Consider the following 21,442-nt stretch of genomic DNA (forward strand, 5'->3'; position numbering starts at 1 on the left):
GTGTAATTTATTCGATCAATAAAATAATCGATATTATGAGTTAAATGGTTGAGGCATCTCATTAATGAAGTTTATCTACGGAAATATCGGAAATCCAATAATCTTTATTTACGTTAATTGCGTATGACAGATAATCAAAAAAAGTTGGGTTCTGATACTGATCCTTTCGAGCGGTGGAATCATACAAATATTTTCTCATATTAGGAATTCTTTTGATTAAAAGAAATAAAAATAAGGTGGTACATCTATACTTACTAACAACCATTTATATTTAAGTAACTTTGCGTTAAAATATACTTATCAGTTATTTATTTGTAATTAAAAAATCTTGCTTTTTAATTACTATCAAATAAAATTACTGGCTCTATCATAAATTCAGATTGTAAGTAAAACTGATACTGATACATGTTACAATTTCTTTATTATTTACTCGACTAGTTTATATAAGTTTAGAATTTGGAATTTATCTAAACCAGAACCTCTAAAGTTATTTTTTGATAATTGAAAAAGTAGACATCCGATGACTTTGGAATTGGATTTTAAAAATGGAAGGAGTTTTACTTCTGATTTATTAGATTTAATAAAAAAATATAAGGGAGAAAGAGTTATAGCAAATTATTCGATCAGAAGATGATTATAGTTTATTTGATTGTTTGATTACTTTTTACTCCTTTTATTCATAATTTCACCGTATAGATTAAATTTTATGTTGATAAAATGAATTTTTTAAATTAATTACATAAATATTGATTATCTTGGAAATTTTAATAAAAAATACTTATATTTGTTATCAAACTCTTATTTGTGTGACGTGCGTGAAAAAAATTGAAAATTTAGATTATTTATTTTCAAAAAGAGTTTTATACTTTAAAACTAACTAATACTTATTTTAATTTATTACGTTATATATTTAATATTTTCATCAATGACAAATAAATTGCGTACATTGAGTAAATGATTTTTAGTATGATTTTGGCTAACATGATGAAACGTCACAACGTTGAACGCATTGTACATCAAATTTGTAGTAACTTGCACCTTATATTTAACATTTTGCGCTTTTTTTTTCTATTTTATTAAAAATTTTCAAGATATTCTTTATGAAATACATTATAATAAAAAGGCACTTTTTACTAATAAATCTTTGTGCGTAATTATTGTTCTAACATTATAGGAAAATCTTGCTTGGAATTCCTTAAAGAACCATAAAAAGTTAATTCGCAATTCGCGAGAGATGGATCGGCAGAGCAATTTAATATTAGTATCCATAATCTAGAGCCGAAATGCAATTATTGGTAAAGTTTTATTGTAATTTCAAACGTTTAAAAGTACCAAACAAATTCTTGACTTTCTGGCTATCTCTCATTAAAAAAAAATCATGAGAATATAATCTTCAAAATTGCAAATTCCAAATGAGATCTGAAATTACAAAATTAGACATTTTCGTTAGAATTTACTATTAAAATCGTCGAGCTGGAGATTATAGGTATATTTAGGCATATTGTATTTTTCAACGATTAAGAACTCTCATAGTGCTGGCCAAATTTTATATTATAGCAATTAAAATTATTATAATATGGGCTGCTTTGCTTAATTATAAATAAAACGTACAAAAATTAATATGTAAAATGCTCCACCGATTATTATCGAATTGCGAATTAAATTTTTAAACGTAATTTTTGACGAATCAAGAAACAAATTAAAAAAATTTGATTTTTAAACAAACTCATATAAAAAAGACCTTTATTTAATTATTAGAAATTTAGATTTAAATAATTTAAATAAAATGGATAATTAATCCTGTTAATAAAGATTTTAAAATCAAAAGTGAAATATATATTCTCTTTATTAATGAAAATACAAAAATTAACACATCTTTATATATCTAAACAATTTCAACTTATTCCTGATTTAGAAAGATACTTTTCAAGATATTAAATTCTTTAGTTGCAATACTTGTTTAAGTACTGTAATAATGTTTTTAGATTAAGTTAACAGAAAATGTGCAAAATCAATTAGTGAATTAGAATTTATTGTTGAGATGTTCAAAAATAATTACGGTCAGTATTGATAATTCCCATAAAAACTTGGGTAAGATTTGTTATGTAAAACAATTATAATAACTTTTTTATGATAATCCATAATTTTACAAAATCTTCGTTTAAACGTATTAGCCCAACCTTAGATTTCAGAAAATATTTTTCAGATGATTTTTTAAATTTCCGATCCATGTGATTTACGCTTATATAAATTTTTTTACTTTGAAAATTAAACTATGTCAATACCAAAACATACACGTTCAAATAAATTGATAAATTTTGAAATTCAAGGAAACTATATTTCTGGAAACGGAATTTTACAAATAATAACTATATATAAACTTTAAACATACATTAGTTTATTAAAAGTTTTAAGTTACTTAATTTATCATAAGCTTACATGATTATAAAGTCAATTAAGCTACCAATTATACTATAGCTTATAAATAAATTATATTCAATTCACTTGATTTCATCGTCGGTATCTAAATATCAGCAATATAAATAATATAAATATTATTAGTATATTTTAAATGTATAAAAATAAGTGGTAAATTATGTTTAATGTACCTCTTAATTGTATTGAATTAGATACTTTCAAGTCGATTAATCGAGAGTCACAAACTATTAAAGCAATAAAAAGTTAATGATAATCAATTATTTAAAAAATAAAATGTTTAAAAATAGAAAATACCTTCATTATTAACATATGAAGTAATAATGGATGAATTAACGGGTTTTGGTAATGAATTACTAAATGTAAACGCTCTACTGGTATATACAGCATCTGAATTCTTTTCATATGAAGTTGAGATATTTGGTATTTCCTTATCAGCTTCTTCAAATGCCGCTTTAATTTCTTTTCCTTTATAACCGAATTCTTCTATTTCATCATTCTTACCTTTTATAGAATCATCCCAGAAATCAAATATATTCTTTAATTCTTCGGCCGTTGGTCTTTCATTTGGATTGGCATTCATGCATTTATAAGCTAATTTCTTATAAAATTCAGGAGTTCCTTTTCCAAATTCTGGTCTGAGTCCAATACATATGGCTAATGATAAGCTTAAATCATGCTTATTATTGTAAAAAGGTGGTCTTCCTGATGATAATTCGGCCATAATTATACCTACACTATAAATATCGGATGATGATGTATATGATTCTCCGTTTAAGACTTCTGGTGCAATATATGGCATTACTCCATATACTACTCTATCATCTGATTTTTGTTCATTTGCTGGTCCTGATAATCCAAAGTCTGAAACATAAGGGGAATTACCAATTTGTAAAATATTACCACTATGAAAATCTTTATGACAATATCCTAATTTATGTAATGAATTTAAGTCATATAATATATAAAATAAACGATCAATTTTATTTTCCCACATAGTGTTGTTAAAGTTATTTGAAAGACTACTTCTCAAACTTCCTTCATAAGCAAAATTCATAATCATCATAAATTCTTTAGTTTCTGGGTATTTAGTTAATCCATAAAATTTCAATCCATTTTTATTAGAAATTTCCCAATGTATTTTAAGCTATATTTTAATAAAGTTAAAATAAAATAATTTAAATGATTCTTAATATTAAACACCTAAATGAAATAAATTAAACAAGATACAATATATATAAAAACGTACTTCATTTAAATATTTATCTGAGATATTCTGTGATCCATTTAACCTTTTCAAAGCAACTTTTATAGATTTAGGTTCTTGTTTTTCCCAATTTCCATTAATATATTCATATGCTGATTTACCATCAATCCAAGTTGCAGAATATACTTTGGCAAATCCACCTTCACCAATTTCTTTTATATCTGTAAATTTATCAAATGGTACCCATTCAAGAAATTCATCGACATAATCTGTTTTATTTTTTTCATTATACATTGTATCTTTTATAAACTTATCAATAACAGAATTTCCACTGGACCATCCTTCCATTATTCTACATGGGTCACATTCTTTACACCATAATTCTTCAGTAAAGGGTTTATTACAATACGAACAATTTTTATGATTATCTGAGATTTTTAATTTACTAAGTTCGGTTCCCATTAGGTTATTTTCGTAATATACAGTATTCAAAAAAAGAAAAATAAAATTTTTTTCTTTTTTTTTATGGACGAAATATTTTTTTTTTATATTTAATAATGTTACTAATTAAGGCTACTTTAATCATTTAATTTTTTTTTCGGGCCGTATTTTTTCCGATTCATTGATCTGCATTAACGGTATCACGATCCACGAGACATTTTCCAAAATTTTAAATTAAATAGACTATTTATAATTTTGAAATTTTTTTTATTGTAATTTATATTAGTTTATTGATGAAAGTAACAGGCATTTGTAAAATTAAATCAAATTTGAAATAAAAGTTCCAGAAATAATCTTCCATTGAATTTCTGAATTAAAACCCTAATTAATAAGTAAATTAAGTTGATATTTATATTTTTATTTTTTTTATATTTTTGAGCATAACTAATATTTTTTAAATATGAGTATAAATTGAAATAAAGAATATTCATTATGTTAACATAGTATTTTATGAAAGAAAATAAAAAATTATTTAATTAAAAATAAATTACTATTAATTATGCACCATCATAAACAAATTATTCAAGTTTACATAATAATTCTTTCACTCTTTTATTATTAAAACTAGAGGATTCCGATGTGCAGTGACTGTGTCTCCGCCAGTTAGCACACAAATAAATAATGGATATTAACTTATTGTAATAATATGTTTTTATTAATCAGTTGTCCATTCTTAGCTTAAATGATTGTAATTGATATTTATTGATTATAAATATCAAATTGGTAATATTGCATCTAATTTAAAGATTTTATATAGAATTCTAGATTTAATTATATATATAATAAATTAAGATAGCTAATAAGTCAAGAAATGAAAAAAAAACTACAAATAAAAAAAATATTGTTTCCTTTAGTAAATTATTTTCTTTTTCTTCCTCTCTTTTTTTTCTGTTCTTGTTTTTCATCTGCTTGTATTTCTACAGTATTATCTGCTAAGATTTCTTCCTCCTGTTGGTTACTAATTACATTTTGAGAGTCATCATCTTCATCAAGTAATGATAGGAAGGAGAGCTTTGGGATCTTTTGTGGATGAGATAAAACTGATGTTTGGCGTTTTTCTCTTTTTTTTGATTTTCATTGATAATGATTTAGCTATTTCAGCTGATGATTGTTGAGTAAAAGAATTATAAGGAGTAGATCTTCAATTATAGATAAATATCTTGTTATGTACAAAGAAGAGCCACATAAAATTTTACTGGAAATTGGTAGCAGATGTGCATCTTCTGGGAAGTGGTATAGTTCAAATGTCAGGGAGTTATTGTTCTGGTTGTCAAGATATTCTCTAGCATTTAAGCCTAAAGTAATTTTATCATCACCAATATCAGGATTATCAGATGCAACACCTGTTAGTATAATGGATATGGGGCATGAGGAAGATCTTCTTCATCTAGATTAAGCACGCATATACTAGATGCTAATACCTTTTTGCTTTAAAAAAATGGCAGTTTTTTTTTGGTAAAAAAGAAATTTTGATTAAATGAAACTGATGATTGATGAATAAAAATTATAAGTTTTATACTTTTAATAACTTTGATTCTATTGTCATCCACTTCTGTTTCAACAACAGAAAATTTTCCTTGTATTTGGATAATATCTCCCTTGTTAAATCTCTCTAAGTCATTATCTCATGTTATGTCTTTTGGGTAGAATGCAATAATGTGAACATAAATATTAATATTTTGATGTCATGATTAACAATGCCCACAGCATTAACAATAAAACTTGACTTTCTAACTGTCTCATTATGTTGATCAATATAGCAGATTGTATTTAAATTTGCAAGGCATTTTTTTTTTTATTAAAATTTATTTTGCTTTGATTTTTAATAGAAATAATCTTATATAAATGAATAAATTTATAGAGAAATGTCTTTAAGCACAATACATCTATATATACTTTTTTTTTTTTTTAAGAAAATTGCTTTATACTAATAAAACGCGTGTCAATTTTATTGTATAAAAAAGTACTTCAATAATAACGAACAATCCAAAAAGAAAAATTGGCATAACACAGGTATGTCACCCGAACTGACCATCTCATTCGAGTTAAAACTAAAAGAATAAAAAGAATATCAAAAAATTTAATTTATCAGTTTATCTACTCAAGTGATATGACCTGAAGATTTAATTAAAAAAAAAAATAAATAAATATAAAAAAAATCATTGGTTATTATATTTTATTTAAATCTATAATATTAAAAAAATTATTTAATAAAAAAAATTACAAAGAAACAAAAAAATTAACAATATGTCTATAATTTTATTTTTATTTTTATTTTTATTTAACAGTAATAGTTAGCGATGTCTATAATTTTATTTAACCCAAAGATAAGATTTTCTGGTAATTTTTATCTTTAAGGGGAAAAAATTTTAGTCGATCATCCCATTTTGACCAGATTTTCGCCAAAATTTTCCCATTCCATTTTTAAAAATCACCACATGCACAGTTGCCGTGGATACGAAAAAAATTGCCTTTTTGGTAAAAAAGTCTCCAGTTAATCTTTATATTATTATATACATGTACATGAACATGAAAAAAACTCTCTCCCGTTCCTACTTTTTTGTATTATTACAAAGATATAACTTAGAAAATTTATTTTCGTTTTTTCTAATAATCCTATTTCGTAAACTATAACGGTATGTCCACCCCAACTAGGACTACTCGTAGTGCTGCCCAGAAGGGTATAGACAACCAGGAGCAGGGAGAAACTATGGAAGGAGTTCGTTGTTGGTACAACTTCTACTGCGCAAGATACTTCGAATAATTTTACTTTCACTCCTAACGATGAGGAGTTTACTACAGTTAAGTCTAGAGCTACCTTACGTCAAGAAAACAAGAAGAAAAAGAAACAACAACACCAGGCAGCTGCTACTGCAAGATTACCATATAATAGAAAACAACAAGCAGCTTTCAAATGACAGGAACTCGACCCTTTCGTTGCTTATAATCCACAAAATACACAGCAAAAAAAGAAAACCAAAACTGGCGAGACCCCGAAAAATGTCGATCCTATTGTAACACAATCAACCTCTGCAACACCAACTGCGAACAAAGGAAAAGCTAATGAAGATCATTCAGATGTACTACAAAAGATCAACACACAAGATCAAGATGATCAATCGACGCATGATGACTCACATTTTGATGATCCATCTGCCGATAATCAATTGCCTGAAAAAGAAATGGCTGACACCAAATTTTCACCAATCGTCTTGTCTAAACATAACACATGGAAAGCTACTTGTACGATTCCGGAGGCGCCTAAAAGTACACAATTTTGTCATTATATTGTTAAAATTATCAAATCAAAAATTGACATCGTTACCACTTTTGAAGAAAAAAAACCGATTAGATTGACTGATGATACCAATCAAGAACAAAAATACTGTCACATGATTAGTATTAAAGTTAGTACCGAAGTCGATTTAAATAGCTTATGTAATATGACTTTTAAAATGCTTAGTGCAACCGATGGAGAAGAAAATAATGTCGTTTACTCTTTTAAGAAAGTAGAAAATTTACAAGAAAAACGAAAACAACTTTTTCAAACTCGTGAAAGTCGTACTATCAAGGTATTCAATATACCATTATATATGGAAAATTATAATTTGAAGGCTGTTTTTAGTCGTTATGGAGAGTTAGAAGAAGATGGCATTACTACACGACTCAAAGGTATATACAGACAAGCTTTTATAACCTACAAAGACGAACTTAGCTTACAACCCTTTTACGCTCAATGGAGTGTATGGGTGTTTAAAGAATGTCTCTCAGTGGTACCTGTTTTGCTATCTGAAGAAAAAAAATCTGAAAGGTTCCAATTTGCAGCTAAAATTAATGGTTTACCGTTCAATACTTGTGCACGTGATTTACAACCATTGGTTACTGAAACCAGCGCTGCATCTATTTTTATTCCACGCAACCCCGTGACATATAAACCTATGAAATATGCTTTTGTATATTTTAGAAATGATGAAGATTTTAGTATTGCAACCAATAATGTATATGAATATGAAGGTCAACAACTAGAATGGTTCCCGTTAGATACCAAATCTTGTCATAGATGCGGATATACGGGACACGTAGTGAAGGAATGTCAAACGGAATTACGACAACGTTCTAATAAATTAAATCGTAATCAACTGCTCCAACAATTTAAAAATCGTAATAAATCTAGATTCAATTCATACGCCGATGCCACTAAGGGAAATAGATATCCTAATAATCGACAACGGCATTGGAATCAAAATAATATTATCAACCGACAACGTAATAACAATACATACACCTTTAGTGAAGAAGAAATGCAAGCTTGGGGTGACGAAGAAGATATAAGTGACAACAACTACAACCCAATTCAAGGTGGAACTAAGAAAGGAGGCTCTATGCATGATCCAAATAACAACAAACATACATCTTCACAAAATGATTTATCAGAGATTAAAAAACAACTTTCCACTTTAAATGCAATGATTACCGAATTTAGAAAAGAAAATGATATAGTTAGAAAAGAAATTAATTCAATTAAAGAAACCTTTAAAAATAATAATAATCGTAAAGGTCTCCAACAAAACCCGAACAAATTGCCAATAGTTAACGATAATAATAAGCGTGCCAAACCTGACTCATCTTCAAGTGAAAATGATGACAACAATTTAGTGCTTAACTTAGAATCAAGAGTAGAAAAACAAGATAGTTTATTAAATAATATGTTCAATATGATCACGAAACTTACTGGACAACTTTCCGATAAAGAACAAAATGATTCTACTACAACCAAAATTGCAAGTATTGGGGGTACTAGCAATTCAGCCAACCAGTTCGAATCCACTTTTTAAATCTTAATGATTGTACAACCCAATAATGACAATTTAATTAATAATTATTTTAACAATCCACCCCCACATTTAATTAATTATAAAAGAAAAAAGAAAAAGAAGAAAAAAACAAACTTAATGGAAGATAATACAATTCCAAATCAAATTAACGATAACATAGATATGTTTAACGAGCACAATAATCAGAAATATTTTACAAAATAGCGGTGCTTAATATATGTACCTTAACAGAATATAAATTGAACAATATTTTTGACTATATAAGAAAAAATGGTGTCGATATAATGGGTATTACAGAAACACAAAAAGCTGATAAAGAAATTAATTTTTTCAACGCAGATAAAGCTGGATACAAAATTATTTCACATAATGATAATAAAAATGCTATTGGAAAAGGAGTTATGCTTATAATACGAAATAATTTAGAAAAACATATATTCAATATAGAAAAATTAATGGACGTATATTAATAGTGGATTTTTCCTTTAAAAATAATAAAAAATTACGTTTAATATTATTTTATAATTTAGCTAATCATCGTACGGGTGTAGATATGAACAACAAAATTAATATGAATACACATGTGATTAATCATATTAAAATAGCTAAATCTCAAAAAATGGAAATCATTTGTTGTGGTGATTTTAATTTACAATATAGAAGGTTTAAAAAACGACTTGATAATAAACAATCTATGCCAAAAATGTTGAAAATTTTTCAGAAATTAGAAAATCTTAATTTATGGGATGTTCATAAAGAAACTTATGACATGGACAATACAAAAGAAATAATGACTTACTTTGGTCGTTTTAAATCAAGAATTGATTATATATGGATATCAGAAAATCTTTTCACGAAAACATTGAAGGCTAAAATTATTAATATAAGAGATATAATTAAAACGGATCATGCCTTATTAACTTTTGATTTTATTAATGAAGATTTGATTTATCCGATTTTACAGACAAAAAAAATGAATACGACTCATGTAAATTTAATTAGACATATTTTTGATTTTGATAATACTGAAGAAAAAGATCATTTAAATTTTCAAGATGACTTAAAAAAGGTTGCTACTTCTTTTAATTTAAATGGTTCGATTGAAGAAAAGTGGTCATTTTTTAAAAATAATTTATTGAAAATTAAACAACAACATATTCGATCTAAAGAAATTATAGTTAATGTCGACCATGACAAAACATTTCAACATACACAATTATATAAAGATTTACGATACATTGTATATTTAAGAAGAAAATTTAAAAAGAAATTGAGTTTTGAAAAACTCGCTCTAAATTGGAAATACTACAATAATTATTTAAAACATTTAGTTAAAAGACATTCAATAGATGAAGTGAATTCAACGTATCTCTTATTACAACATAGACTAAGTCAATTTTTAATAGGTCAATATGTTAAGGAATTAAATGAGATATACGATACATTATTTTCAAAATTTTCACTGGAAATGTTTAATCTAAAAAATGATAAAATTAAAGAAGCCATAGATAAACGTTGTGCAGATTTGGCAGATAATCAACGAAGAATGATTGATAATATTACTGAAAATGAAATGAAAAAAATTTTTATAGATAGAGTTTTAATTGATGACGAAGATGGAAACAGTATTTTAGTTACTGATGAAAATAAAATCAAAGACATAACTAAAGATCATTTTCAAAATGCAGCAGGATCAAAAAATCGTACAATAGATGATTTACAAGAGTGGTCTGATGAATATGAACCTATAAGATCAATTAATGAATTAATTTATAATAATTGTCTTGAACCAATAACAGATGATGAATGGGATATGGTAATCAAAGATTTACCAATTAAAAAAGCAGTGGGACCAACAGGAATTGCATATGATGAAATTAAAAAGGCTCCGTCAGAATTTAATCATTTATTAAGAGACATTATAAATGAAGTTTTACGTACTCAAATAATGCCTGAAGACTGGAAACTAGCAAATATATATCCGATCCCAAAGCCGAAACCTTGGAGGTATAGATTAAATAATACTAGGCCAATCACGTTATTGGAAACAGCTAGAAAAGTTATGATGAAAATAATTACAAAACGTATCTCGAAGATAATGGTAGAACATCAAATTTTACAAGGATATCAGTACACGGGCTTGCCCTTAAATTCAACTTTTGAACCATTACGAATAATTAATGAGATAATTCAACATAGTAATGAACGTGATAAAGAATTATGGATTCTTGCTCTTGACATGTCAAAGGCTTATGATCAGATTAATGTTTTTATGCTTGAAAAAGCGATGAAAAGAATTAAATTTCCAGTAGAATTAATTAATTTATTAACAGGTCTATCGATTGGATGGAAAAACAAAGTTTTTACACCTTATGGTTTAACAGACGCTTTTGATATGCAATGCGGGATTGATCAAGGGGAGATAATTTCACCGCTTTTGTGGATTATTTACTACGATCCTTTATTGACAAAAATTAAGAATTCAAATCTAGGATACGATATAGATGGTTTTAAAGTTAATAATATTTATGAAAATGTCAAAGAAAAGATTAATTTTAACTTTCCAGGTTTAGCGTATATGGATGATACAAATTTCATGGCTGGAAACCAGGAAAATTTAGAGAAAATTTTATCAATTGCTGACACCTTTTATAATCTTAATGATATAAAAATCAATAAGGATAAATCAGAATTATTGTTAAGAAAAAAATATATCCCAGAATCGTTATCTTTGAGTTTTGGAAAATCGATAGTTAATATTAAACCTACTAGTAAAAAAGGTTCAATTAGATTACTAGGAGTTTGGTTCAATGCTTTTAATCGAAGAAATCATGTAATTGATCAAATTAAAAATGAAATTAATAATTGCTGCGATTCAATGATCTTACGAAAAAAATTAACAGATAAACAAATGGCTTTTATCTTTAATGTCTTAATCATTCCAAGAATTGAGTATAGGGCACAACTAATTATTTTATCAGAATATGAATGTAACAAAATTATGGCAAAATTTCGTATTTTATTTAAACATAAGTTAAAATTTATGAAAACTACACCGAATTCAATAGTTCACTTAAAAGAGATGTTTAATGTTAAAAATATTGAGGATAATCAATTACAAGCAAAAACGACTAATTTTATCTTACAAATTAATGATAAAAATGAATTGGGAATGATCACTAAAATTCGTTTATATAATCTTCAACAATTGTTATTTTTAAACGATAATCCTATTTATTCATTACGAGAAAAGATATTATTAGATATAAGAAAATTTTCACGACGCAATTAAAAAATCATTATATATTAGAATGTATCAAAATGTTAAAGACTCAGAATTTTAGCATTGCTATTAACGATACGGTAGATAAAATGGAAATAATTGGAGGAAATATTTTAATTAAAGATATTTTACCTGAAGAAATTTATTTCGATAATTTACGATCAATAAAAAAACCCAATATTATGTTTGCAGACCAAATTTTGACGTTAGATGGGAAAAATTTATTAACGTTAAAAGAAATTTTGGGAAAACGATTTAAAAAATTTTTTAGTCCAAATAGATCTTTAATTGAAAAGAGTTGGAAAATTATAGAAGATTGTATTTTAGATAACAATGAAGTAATAAAAAGACGAATTTCTATTGAAGCTAGGAATAAAATAGGCACTAGTTTTGCTCATAATTTAAAAGGAACAATTCTAACTAAAATGAATTCAAACTCAGAACCTATAAATAATGGTTTTATTTTTGGAAAAAAGAAGTTATATAACGATATAATTTTAGTTTATGGTAAAAATTACAATTTGGGATCTAATAATATAGTATTGGAACATTATATAACGGTTAATAATCCAGATGATTTATTTATGGGTTTAAAAAAATGTTTAGGATGTTTCTTGGATGAAACAAGCACCATCGGTCCCCTCGAAAGAATACATAAACAAAGTAATTGTTTAGTTAATTTGAGAATAGAAGATGTTTATTTTCTTGAAAATTATTTACATTCACATGCAATAATAATACATGAAACTGATTCATATATAGTACCAGATATTATTCAATCACATATTGAGTCAAATATATGGCATGAACATAATTTTATTATAGAACTATTGCTTTTTAAACAAGATGATATTAGATTAAATATTTTTGAGTCCAATATGCAAAAATCAACGCAAAATTGTATAGAAAAATATGTTAAAAAAGAAAAATTTAATAAGAACTTAACGATCGAAAAGTTAAACGTCATCAACTACAAATTAATCCAACAATTGGGAGAACAAATTTTCGTATATATAGATGGTTCTGTTATAAATAATGGAACAGAGAATATTGATGGTATAGCCGGTTTACATTTTTATGATAAAGATCATAAATTAATTGACGAATTTTACATTAACATTGAACATTGGATTTCTCCAAGTAAAGCAGAAGTGACAAGTTTTATAATCGCATTGATTATTGTTCATAATATTAGTAATGTCGAGATAATTACAGATAATGAATTTATTTTTAATTATTTTAATGATATTATATGCAAAACTGAAATTTATAATACACGTAAATTACTAAAAACACAGAATAACATTTATATTTGGGCATTAATTCGACAATTTATAGACTTAAATGAAATAATTATACCAAAAATTACTAAAATCAAAGCACATGACGATGATTTATATCATAATTTTTTAGATCAACAAATTAAAGGTCGTTATTCAGATAGAAATAGGGTATTTTTGGTTAATTTTAATTTTTTTCAACTCGATAAAATCGAATATATGCTTACATGGAATAATATTATTATCGAAAAACCGATTAGACGTTTCATACGATATTATAATGAAATTTTAAATTTAGAAAAATTTTTTAATCTTCGAAGAAATCGAAAATATACAATAGATAGTGTAGAATGGGCAATTATGTTCGAATTCTTAAAGGAAAATGAAAACGTTTTACAAACTAATTTCCACACAACTAAACAACGTCGTTATAAAATTAAGAATTTAATTGAAGAAATTCTGACTGTAGAACAAAGAAAATTGATTAATTTTGATATATATAAGGATTGGAAATGTCCTGTCTGTGAACGTAAAAAAGAAACTTTTGGATATGTTTGGCGTTGTTATTCAAATCGTAAAAGAATGAGAAATATTATATATTATTCGATTATATGTTTAATTGAAAAAATTAAAGAATACGATATTTATACCTTCAATGAAACTAAAATAATTGACTTGTTTATAAACGAATCCTTTGGCGAAGTTAAAGTTGACAATAATAAATTAACTTTCGTAGATATTATTAAAGGCTTATTTCCTAAATTATTAGCTGATTTCTTACGACAAGAAATTAAAATGACTAAAGTTCATATATTCGAAACTGGAGTCAAATTTTTAGATTTCGTTTTTGATTCTACACACAAGATTTGGGTTGATAGATGTGATTTACAAAAAGATAAAGAAAAAGTTTAGGCGTTACTAAAGAAGATAAAAAACAGTATAGTTATGATAAAAATATAGTTAAAAAAGATATTAATCATAAAGTCTATCAAAAGGTAGAAGGGCTTTTGAATAATATATATTTTAATATAGAACCTTTAGAGTTTTATAGTTCGTGTTAATCAGTATACTATTCAAATAATTTTTTATTATTTTATTTCATTTTATTTTTTAAATATTTTCTTTTATTTTCGCCCGATTGGGTTGATTTTTTTTATTATTATTTTTTCTTCTTTTTGTTTAGTTATCCTGGTTCATCAGGAATATAGTAATTTTTAGTATATTCTAGGTGTTTAGTTTTGTATTATTGTTATGTAGATTTATTCTATTACTGTTATCAAACTAATGACACGTGCTGTAATGTTTCTTTTATAATAAATAAATTTTTCGTTAACCAGTAAAAAAAAAAAAAAAAAAAAAAAAAAATGTACATGAACATGAACATGAACATGAACATGTACAGAGAAAGTGAACATTCACTATGGAAACTTTTTGCGCTGAGTTTAACTGTGCTGCTCAAAAAGAATGTTAACTTGACAGATCATGAAATAGTATGTTGATCATTTTTTATTAAAATGTGAAAAAAAAAAAATTTTTTTTTTAAAAATTTTTGACGTTTTTGTGATTGAAAAATCAAAAAAAAAAAAATTTTTTTAATCAAAACGTCAGACTTGACGTTTTTGTGATTGAAAAATCAAAAATAATTGATTTTTTTTAATCAAAAACGTCAAAATAATTGATTTTTTTAATCAACTTGACATTTCTGTGATTAAAAAATCAAAAAAAAATGATTTTTTTAATCAAAAACGTCAGACTTGACGTTTTTGTGATTAAAAAATCAAAAAAAAATGATTTTTTTAATCAAAAACGTCAGACTTGACGTTTTTGTGATTAAAAAATCAAAAAAAATGATTTTTATTAGCTAAGAAGATTTTATTAGCTAAGAACGTCAGACTTGACGTTTTTGTTATTAAAAATCAAGGAAAAATGATTTTTATTAGCTAAAAACGTCAGACTTGACGTTTTTGTTATTAAAAATCAAGGGAAAATGATTTTTATTAGCTAAAAACGTCAGACTTGACGTTTTTGTTATTAAAAATCAAGGGAAAATGATTTTTATTAGCTAAAAACGTCAGACTTGACGTTTTTGTTATTAAAAATCAAGGGAAAATGATTTTTATTAGCTAAAAACGTCAGACTTGACGTTTTTGTTATTAAAAATCAAGGAAAAATGATTTTTATTAGCTAAAAACGTCAGACTTGACGTTTTTGTTATTAAAAATCAAGGAAATTTGATCTTTATTAGCTAAAAACGTCATACTTGACGTTTTTGTTAGCTAAAAATCAAAAAAAAATAGTGTACTTTTGTAAAAGTATACTAATAAATTAATAAAAGATTTTTTTATAAACAATAGATTGTGTTTAGTGAGATTTATAAAAAAATTTAATGAGACTTTTTTTTAATAATAGTTTGGTATAAAAAAATTTTCTAGGATTTTTTTTTTTAATAATATAATGGTATAGTACAATAGATAGATATAATAAAATTTTCTGGGATTTATTTTAATAACAATAGCCCTATAAAAAATTTTTATCCGAATATTTCCATTATTTCTCCGTGTCTTCCGTAAAAATTCCGTGAAAATGATACATTCACGGATATCCGTGTTAGCGAGATGAAAATTTCCATAATTTAAGGCTATAAATTCCATTAAAATGATACATTCACGGAAAAAATATGGAAAGATAAAACACGGATCAGATTTTTTACAGGGTAGGTATGATAACATTTTTGGTGATTTTTTTTTAATATTAAACAATAGATTGGTATCATAGTACAATAGATTTATTTAATAAGATTTTTGTGATTTTTTTAATAACAATAAATTGGTAATAACAATCATTAACTTATTAAGTTAATAATTGTTTTTTAGTAAAATTTTCCAGTAATACTAATACTACTAATAGGTAATAGATAACTTAATAAACTTTTATAAAATAGATTAAGATATATAAAAAAATTTGAGATTTTTTTAACAATAGATTGGTATAGTACAATGAATAGATATAAAAAAATTTTCTGAATTTTTTTTTTAATAATAGATTGATATAAATATATTTTCTGAACTTTTTTTTAACAATAGAGTCATTAGATCAATATAAAAAATTTTTTGATAACAACAGATTGGTATGTTATAACTTATAATGGATAGATATAAAGAATTTTCTAAGATTTTTTATTAATACAATAGATCAGTTTCTGGAATTTTTTATGACAAATTAATTGGTATAGTACAAAAGATACTAGGTATAAAATTTCTTGGGATTTATTTTAACAACAATAGGTATGATAAAATTTTTGGTGACTTTTTTTTAATAACAATAGATTGGTAATAGACAATTATTACTGTGACTAGTAATTATTGAAAACCAATATGATTTGCCAATTCATTATCAGTTCAGTTTTTAATGATTTTTTATTGTCTATTACCAATCTATTGTTATTAAAAAAAACCACAAAAAATTTTATTAAATCAATCCATTGTACTATACCATCCATTGTACTATGATACCAATCTATTATTGTTATTAAAAAAAAAATAATCACCAAAAATTTAGCATACCTATTGTTATTAATATAAATCTCAGAAAATTTTATTATATCTATCTATTGTACTATACCATTAAAAAAATCTTGGAAAATTTTTTTATTAACCTTATTAAATGTAATCTATTGTTTTATTTATATTACTTATCAGTAATATTAGTGTTACTGTGAACTATAAAAAAAATCTTACTAAAAACAATTATTAACTTCAGTTAATAAGTTAATTGTTTATTACCAATATATTGTTATTAAAAAAAATCATGAAAATTTTTTTATACCAAACTATTATTAAAAAAAAATCTCATTAAATTTTTTTATAAATCTCACTAACACAATCTATTGTTATAAAAAAATCTTTTATTAATTTATTAGTATACTTTCAAAAATAAACTCACTCACTATATCCAAAAGTACACTAGTTATTATTTAAAAAAAAGATCATTTGTTTATTTATTATCAGAAAAAAATAGATTCTTGGTAAAATAAGCCAAAAAAAGAAATTATTATTTAAAAAAAAATTCTTTGTAAAAAAAGACGCCTAAGCGAAAAAAAAGAGCAAAAAAAAAAAAAAATTTGTGCTTGGTAAAAAAAGTCTAATCAAAAAAATCTAACAAAAAGAAAATTATTATAAAAAAACAAAAAAAAAACAAATTGTTAATAAAAAAAAATGTTTATTCTCGGTAAAAAAAAATTTAGCCAAAAAAATCTAACCAAAAAATACATTTGCACAAGTTTTTATTATATGGCCTCTATAATTTTCCAAAAAATAGAAAGGACTTTAAATCTATATTCAAATTACAAAATTCACGTGATTTATTATTCGTTTATTATGGTAAATAAATTTTATAAATTTTTTATTTGTCAGAATTTCGTATAGTTTATATTAAATGTGAATCAATTTATAACTATTTTATTTGTACTATGTGTTAAAGTTCTAATATGAAAATACATTGAACTTGGAAAAAAAAATCGGTAGCTTAAAATTCACTTATTTCTCTTTTCAAAAACAACTCCGCAAGAACTTGGGGATGTCATTGGACCAAGCCTCCTTTTTTCTTCGATTTTACCACTTTCTGTACGGAAATTATATTTCAAAATAGCGTTATGCATAAAAAATTTAATTTCGTTTATAGCAAGTTGTCTTCCAGGACATCTAAATAATTTAATGAACAATTGAATTAATTAACGTCTACAAAAAAATTAGAAAAAAAAAAACTTCTTAAATATTATACTTACGCATGTTTACCACCTCCAAATGCTAAATAATTTCTAGTGACTTTTGATGCTGGAACATTTGCATCTAAATGTCTAAATGGTTCAAATGATTTTGGATTTGGTCCTTGTAATGATTCATCTCCATAAATATCATCAAAATAAAGATCAATTAAATAATTTTCTGGTACTTGTAATCCATTAGAGAATGTATAATCTTTTAATATAGCGTGTTGAAGTCCCGTTATAAATCCTGTTAACCTTAATGATTCTCTAATAAAACTATCTAATTTCTTCATATTATTAAGAGCTTCAAAAGGAAGTATGCCATTCTCATCCGCTTCTTTATGAACTTCTAATTGTTCCTCATATAATTCTTGCATATATTCAGGTCGAGATGCTAAATCAATAACAACATTCGCACAGGTTCTCGATGTTGTATGAATTGATACAAAAATGAATGCGCCTAACTTATCTGCTATAAATGGATAATCAACATTATTAGGATCAAAATCATCTTCTTCCATAGTATCTTGAAGAAAATCATCAGGCCGTTTCCAAGATTCACCATATTTTTCTTTATCTTGTAAACGTTTGCAAATTTGTTTCTTAAGATGTTTAATTAATATATTTTGGTGTTTAGCTGCCGGATTATACAATCCTAATCTTATAATAATACGATTGATATAATTTTGAAGTCCTGGATAAATAAAATCGAGGATTGGTGGGATCATTAAAAATATTGCTGAATCACTTGTAAATTCTGCAAATGTAGTTATTATTTCCTCATATTGTGACACCTCCTATAAAATGAAAAAAAATAAATAAAATTTTTAATTTTTTTTTTCTTTAAATACATAAATAAAAAATAAATTAACTTAATTATGTATACTTACTTCACCAACAAAAATATTTGCAATAGGGGTAGAAATAATTTTAGTCATCAATTTATATATATTATAAATAACTTTCGGTTCATCACATTCGCCAATTTGTTTTTGGGTAGCTGAATAAAGACTATTTTGCATACGTTCATTATAAAATTTCATTTTATTTAAGATATATTCTTTAAGTACTTTTGATGCATTTGTAAACCTTTCTAAGGTTTTAAGCATTACATCTCCTGGAAATATTCTTTCAAATGCTTCTGAAAAATCAAACACATCATCTCTTGATAATACTTCTTGCGAATGTTCTTTTCCTATGAGTTAGTAGTAAAGTAATTAAAATGAATTTATAGATTAGGACATTTAAAATATTTTATATTTATTGAAAAAAAAAAATATGTAACTTACCAACAATTATTCTCACTTGACCCCATATATAAAGACAAAAGATATCTCCGTACTAAAAATACGATAATTGATAGAAATTAAAAGTTTATTTATTTGACGCTAAAAAAAATTCATGAATTTACAAACCTCTTTTCTACATTGTTTAAGGAATTCTTCGGTATTATACAAATAACTATAAGTATGACCAATAATCGGAATTTTATAACGAACGAGTGGCGGCATATTCTAAGAAAATAAAATAAAATTAAAAAATTTGAGATAGTAGGCCATTAGAAATTTTTATCTTACCAATTTTGGTTCACGCATACGCTTTAGAACGTAAAGCGTTATTATTAGAATGAATCCTAAGATAATAGCTTGATACATTCTTTTTTTTTTGAAATTTGATTATTTTTATCGGTTATTTAAAATATTTTAAAGAAGTATGCTCTTTAAAGAAAAAAAATGAATGCCTTCGCCTTTTATAAAAATTATTTATTAATGAGATAAAAAAGAATATTCCAAAGAAGTTTCTCGTGCATTGTTTATGCAAGAATAAATTATAAACTGAAACAAATTTACGTCATTTATTGTCATAGAATACTAAGAGAAAATCATTTATGCCAAAAATGGAAATCACAGGTCGTGACCGATTATTTACTATTTGTAACACACCGAAAATTAAATCATGTGATTATACATAATCTATAATAGTCATGGTACTTATCGCTGAAATTGATTAATTAACCAATATATAACGTACCACAAGCACATATTTAATTTCCTATTTAATAAATGTTACTGATGAAATGATTGTATATATAAATTGTACCATAATACTAATCTAAAGATTTGGTTTGTGTATAATTAAATTTTATTTTAATTTGGTAATAAATTTACCTACGTATAACAATAACCTCCTTAGTTTAATAAATCAGACATGTGATCAATTTTCTAAAAAAAATTTTTATAGCGTAAAGTTAAAGTTAATAGATACATGTCAATTTATTTATAAAAATAACTAATAATATGTAATACATCATGATGGAAAGTTGTATTTTAATTTATTAATGTCGTAATTCCTTACCTAATTCTTGGCGATTTTTTTCTACCTCCTTTTAATTTCTTTTGCCTCTTGTACTTCTTGCTTTAACTCCTCTTTGGCTAAAACTTTTTCCAGTGAATATGGAAAAATCTATTCAATTCTAATTTACAAATCCGGGTTATGTTTGGTTATGACTTATGAGAAAGCAAGCCTTTAAATTACTCGAATACTCAAAATAACTACCAAAATATATAATGTCTTATAACTACCAGAATTATTAAATAATCTGGGAAGTGTAGCGTTATAATTAATGAAAGAATTAATAGTTTTGAAAGTAATTGGAAAGTTTAAGCATAATATCACGTGTAATATATTAATGAAGCTTAAAAAGTCGATCACTTCAATTGAAATTCTGTACACGTAATCAACACAATCATGGTTAATAGTTTCCCATTAATATTTGTTTTTTTTTAAAAAAAAAAAAAATTTTTATGCGTAAACAAATTCATCTAAGTAGATTATTTTGGCATAAAAGATTTAACATTTAAAATACATAAATGATAATTGATAATTATGTAATAAATTCCCTTTTTCTAAGACACAACGTTGAATTAAAATGTGGCGCAGTACCAGACAATCGGATAAAATTTTCAAAATTATAAATTAACTTTAATATAAAATAAAGCAATACCTACTATAAAAGGCTAAAATAAAATTCACATAATAATAACACTTACTATAAAAGGTTAAATAAAATTCATAAAACAATGACTAGAATTTATTCATTGTTTCCGATTCGTGTAGTAACATTAATGAAATTCA

General features: G+C 25.0%; 4 protein-coding genes across 4 annotated transcripts; 2 read left to right on the forward strand and 2 right to left on the reverse strand.

Annotated features, from left to right (window-relative positions):
* Nucleotides 1-2,501: 2,501 nt before the first annotated feature.
* Nucleotides 2,502-4,105, reverse strand: OCT59_016130 (uncharacterized protein; the record flags this gene model as incomplete). The annotated part of the gene is made up of 4 exons (XM_066132262.1): nt 2,502-2,524; nt 2,610-2,663; nt 2,734-3,583; nt 3,686-4,105. 4 exons carry the CDS (start codon nt 4,103-4,105, stop codon nt 2,502-2,504), a joined length of 1,347 nt encoding a protein of 448 aa, XP_066003264.1.
* Nucleotides 4,106-5,309: 1,204 nt separating this feature from the next.
* On the forward strand, nt 5,310-5,540 carry OCT59_016131 (uncharacterized protein; the record flags this gene model as incomplete). The annotated part of the gene is made up of 1 exon (XM_066132264.1): nt 5,310-5,540. The coding sequence occupies one exon, from the start codon at nt 5,310-5,312 to the stop codon at nt 5,538-5,540; it is 231 nt and encodes a 76-aa protein (XP_066003265.1).
* A 1,242-nt stretch (nt 5,541-6,782) lies between these two features.
* On the forward strand, nt 6,783-8,979 carry OCT59_016132 (uncharacterized protein; the record flags this gene model as incomplete). The annotated part of the gene is made up of 2 exons (XM_025330798.2): nt 6,783-6,863; nt 7,066-8,979. The coding sequence occupies 2 exons, from the start codon at nt 6,783-6,785 to the stop codon at nt 8,977-8,979; spliced, it is 1,995 nt and encodes a 664-aa protein (XP_025168789.2).
* Nucleotides 8,980-18,073: 9,094 nt separating this feature from the next.
* OCT59_016133 (uncharacterized protein) lies at nt 18,074-19,962 on the reverse strand (the record flags this gene model as incomplete). The annotated part of the gene is made up of 6 exons (XM_066132265.1): nt 18,074-18,242; nt 18,326-19,104; nt 19,198-19,502; nt 19,597-19,648; nt 19,723-19,821; nt 19,885-19,962. The coding sequence occupies 6 exons, from the start codon at nt 19,960-19,962 to the stop codon at nt 18,074-18,076; spliced, it is 1,482 nt and encodes a 493-aa protein (XP_066003266.1).
* Between the last annotated feature and the right edge of the window lie 1,480 nt (nt 19,963-21,442).

This window comes from Rhizophagus irregularis, chromosome 24 (genome assembly GCF_026210795.1).
Source record: "Rhizophagus irregularis chromosome 24, complete sequence".
Taxonomy (NCBI): Eukaryota; Fungi; Glomeromycota; class Glomeromycetes; order Glomerales; family Glomeraceae; genus Rhizophagus; species Rhizophagus irregularis.